We start from the raw sequence: 4,138 nt of genomic DNA on the forward strand, positions 1-4,138 counted from the left end.
CTTCTAGCACCACTCCCTGTATCTCAGTTCTAAATACCAGAGCAAAGGATAGCCAAAAGATCCATTTACCAAAGAAGTCAATTTACTTTGCGGGTAGAGGACTTCCAACCCTACCATCCAAAGTTAATTATTGTGGGTGCCGACGCTCGTATGTTATCGTACTTACCATCCTCTTCCCAGGTGTGTTGCAAGGAATCCAGCGAATATTTCCAAGCCCCCACAACTAACCATTGTTTTGGGAATATGGGCAACCTTCCTATGGTAGTCACCGGATAGCACAAGAACACACTCCTCGTAGCACTTAATCAAAGTTAGAGAAGCGAGGGATTCAAAAGTGAGGCCAATGGTGCTCAGAGAATTTTTACCGCCTCTCCCCTGTTCATTCACCCCGCCCTGCGACTGGGGTTTCTTTTAGCTGAGGGGTTGTGTTGGGCGTGGAGATTGCGTGCGGTTAAAAGCCTTCAACTAGCCTCATTCGCATGCCCCGGAGAATGAAAAGATACCTCATTCTCGGTCACGAAACCACCATACCGGTACCGGGGTATTTCTAAAGGAGAAGAAAAAGAAACATGGATTGATCATGAGCAATCGAGGTCGCTCAGTTCATCTCCATTCAGGAGCCCCCCTCCCCCCGGGCACCCCGCCTCTGAGGGCCCTTTGGGGATAAGTAATCGAAGGGCCGTTGGTTTCACACTCTGGGTAGGCGACATGTGCTTCCGTGTGTGATACTTCGCTACTTATCGGTAATACCCATGAGCCCGAAAGTATACTAGGGTTTGGTGCCGGGGAAAACGTGTGAGATGTGACACGACAGTACCATCAGCCTGTTACTGAATATTTGGTTATAAAGACTCGACTACCTCGCTACCGGTTCGAATGTTCCTCCTCCACCCTTTCTTGGTGTGCTCAATTCCTTTATACCCTTTGGGCTGAGAACACTCTCGATTCGAGAATAGGAGTTCGGGAGCTTCCTTGCGCAAAATATTCACTATGGGGTACCGAGTGAGGAACATCTATGCCATTTGCTCTTTCGCAGCCATTGGTGGTGGTCTTTTCGGTTTCGATATCAGTTCCATGGCTGGTATACTTGGAACCAATGCCTATAAGAATTACTTCGGTAATCCCCTGGGCGCTAGGGTAGGTTTGTTCTCTCTAGATTGTTAGTTTTATTTTATCAGCCTAACTATTACGGTTAGCAAGGAGCTATCACCAGTGCGATGCCAGCTGGTTCGCTGCTTGGTTCCCTCGTGTCTTCCTACCTCGGAGATTACTTCGGCCGTAAACAGGCCATCCAAATCGGAGGCATTATCTGGATCCTAGGATCAACGTAGGATTGCCCCAAGGAGTAATACTAGGAGGAGGTGCTAACGGAAATCACAGAATCCAAGCAGCTGCCCAAAATGTGGGCATGTTGGTAGTCGGCCGTATTATCTCTGGAATTTGTGTCGGTATAACTTCTACGATTGTCCCCGTCTACCAATCCGAGCTTGCACCCAAAGAAGTTCGTGGTCGAATGGTCTCCCTTCAACAATGGGCTATCACCTGGGTATACCCTCTCGGTCCCCTCAAGTTCCCAAAAATGTATATCTAACTTCACTTTGAAGGGTATTTTGATCCAATATTTCGTTCAATATGGTGCTTCCTTCTACGGAGGTGGCCCCACCAATAAGCACCAAGGCCCAGCCGCATTCCGCATCCCATGGAGTATCCAGATTATCCCCGCTGCCATCCTCGTTGGAGGCATGTTCTTCTTCCCCGAATCTCCACGTTGGTTAGCGGTTAAGGATCGGTGGGAGCAAGCTCTTCGTGTCCTGGCCGATGTCCACGGAAACGGGGACCTGAACAACCCAGTCGTTTTGGCAGAGTACCAGGAAATCGAGGACATTATCCGATTCGAACGTGAGGAGGCAATTTCATCATTTGCCGAACTTGCCAAGCCTAGGATTCTCAGGCGAGTTGTTCTTGGTATGAGTATCCAGATGTGGTCTCAACTTTGCGGCATGAACGTCATGAGTAAGCTCTCCTAGAGGATCTGCATAGAGCAGGATTTTCCTGACAGTCTAATAGTGTACTATATCGTCTACGTTATGGAGGGTGCTGGTATCGGGGACCCTCTTCTTACCGCTTCCATTCAATACATAATCAACGTTGTCATGACCGTTCCTGCTATCATCTGGATGGACAAGTGGGGTCGCCGTCCCACCCTCCTGTTCGGTTCTTTCGCCATGATGTCCTTGCTCTTGATCTCCGGTTCTATCCAAGGAGTGTATGGTCATCCCGAAACAGATCCATCCTCTGCCATCACCTGGATCATGCAAAACAAGGGGAGTCAATCCAAGGCCGTCGTCGCTTGCTCTTATCTTTTCGTCGCCACTTTCGCAATCACCTGGGGCCCCGTTTCCTGGACTATGCCTGCTGAGGTCTTCCCCAACAAGGTGCGGGCCATGGCTGTGTCCCTCTCCACCGCATCCAATTGGACCTGGAACTGTGTTTTGGCCTTCGCCGTCCCACCACTACTCAGAACCATCAATTGGAAAATGTACATGATCTTCGCTGCCTTCAACTGTGCAGCCTTCGTTCATATGTTTTTTACGGCACCTGAGACAAAGGGTGTTACATTGGAGGAGATGGACGACGTCTTCGATGTTCGTAGCTCCATTAATCGCTTCTCTTTCAATGCGTCTGTTTTTTGTTTTGTTTTGTTTTTCTGACTAATCTCCCTTCTCAAACAGAGTGGCCGCCCACCCTGGAAAACCCGGTCCCCGGTGTCCCGCCTCGACAACCTCCAGAAGGACATTGCGGCAGGAAACGTCAAAGTCGACATCGGAGCCGCCACTGGGCGCCGCACCGAGATTCACCAGGTCCCCTCCAAGGAGTAGTTTTTTTCTTGCATGTCCACGAAGGAAAGGAAATATTGTGTAGCTTCCTATTTCGCCTCGAGCGATATTAATTATTTTTCTTACAAAAAAACCTGCAGGAATGTGAATAGGTTTTGAGCGATTAATTCAAGAAGGACGGGAATGATTACACCTAGAAAGCATATTGTTTTCCTGAGAGAATTAGTACGTCACGGAAAGTCGACGGAGTGCACATCTTTCACGAGCCGACGCCATCCCGAAACTTTCCATTTTCCCGAAATTCTACCCGCGTCATTTCCAGAAGCGCGAAGAAATCGTTGAGGCTCCCTTCCACCACATTATGCAGCCCAAGCTCCCGGTTACAATCAAGGTGCACGAAAGAAGGAAAAAAAAAGATTCCGATCCCTTTACGAACCCTTTCCGGGACATCCGAACCCTTGAAAACCTCTACTATGTCTCGTCGTCTTAGTCAGCAAACAGGCATAAAGCCACTCACCCACACACACATTCCCGTTGGCTCTCCAAGTTTTTCCGTACCGTCATAGTGTTTCACAATCAACTCAAAAAATTTCTATCAAATGTTATTAATGTACCCGAGGTCCTTGGAGCATGTGAAGTAAACAGAGGCATACGGAGAGAAAGTCAATGACATGTTTCAGGGGGGGGGGTACGGACAGATCACAGAAACTCTCTACTCAAACCCCCTGATCGACGATAGCAGTGACCCACTTTCCAGAAGTGATGACTATCATCACCCACAGTCGGGAGTATAGACCTGCAGAATCAGCCAGAATTGTAAAAATGCTACCTAATTGGTATGATACTGTAGATCTTTCTCTGCCCCGAAGAATTGAGCCTCAGTGGGTTAGGGTTATAACCCTCATCACATCCAGCAGTTCAAAAAGTTGCTATGATGGACATCCTGTTTGATTCTTGGAAAATTTGGGCTTTGGGTGGATATCAGGGGCGTAGGCAGGCAAAAACAAGGAAACCTAGGCTTATCCCGAATGAGTCTGTAGAAATAGGCTTGTGTTATGGCTGCAGGGTCGGAATCCAGCGGGGCATGATAGAACACGAAATAAATTTTGAGCTTCGTTTTTGAACCGACAATGTGAGGCTAGCCTCCGGGGAGCCATTATTGCACAGTCCTGCATATCCTCCTCCTCGCTTTAGCGCGCACCACGGTTAAAGGCTCGCCAGAGGAAAGCATTCCCGCTGCGACGGGGGTGCGACCCAACACCGGATACATCTGCGGTATGACAATTCAGGAGGAATTTTTC

The 4,138-nt window shown here is 48.6% G+C and overlaps 1 protein-coding gene; it reads left to right on the forward strand.

Moving 5' to 3' along the window:
* Positions 1–900: 900 nt before the first annotated feature.
* Positions 901–3,306, forward strand: GSTUM_00002281001 (uncharacterized protein). XM_002836039.2 has 6 exons: positions 901–1,137; positions 1,197–1,327; positions 1,381–1,546; positions 1,605–2,013; positions 2,068–2,645; positions 2,733–3,306. The coding sequence occupies exons 1-6, from the start codon at positions 991–993 to the stop codon at positions 2,877–2,879; spliced, it is 1,578 nt and encodes a 525-aa protein (XP_002836085.1). The 5' UTR covers positions 901–990; the 3' UTR covers positions 2,880–3,306.
* Positions 3,307–4,138: the final 832 nt, after the last annotated feature.

Source organism: Tuber melanosporum (genome assembly GCF_000151645.1).
Source record: "Tuber melanosporum whole genome shotgun sequence assembly, scaffold_126, strain Mel28".
Classification (NCBI taxonomy): Eukaryota; Fungi; Ascomycota; class Pezizomycetes; order Pezizales; family Tuberaceae; genus Tuber; species Tuber melanosporum.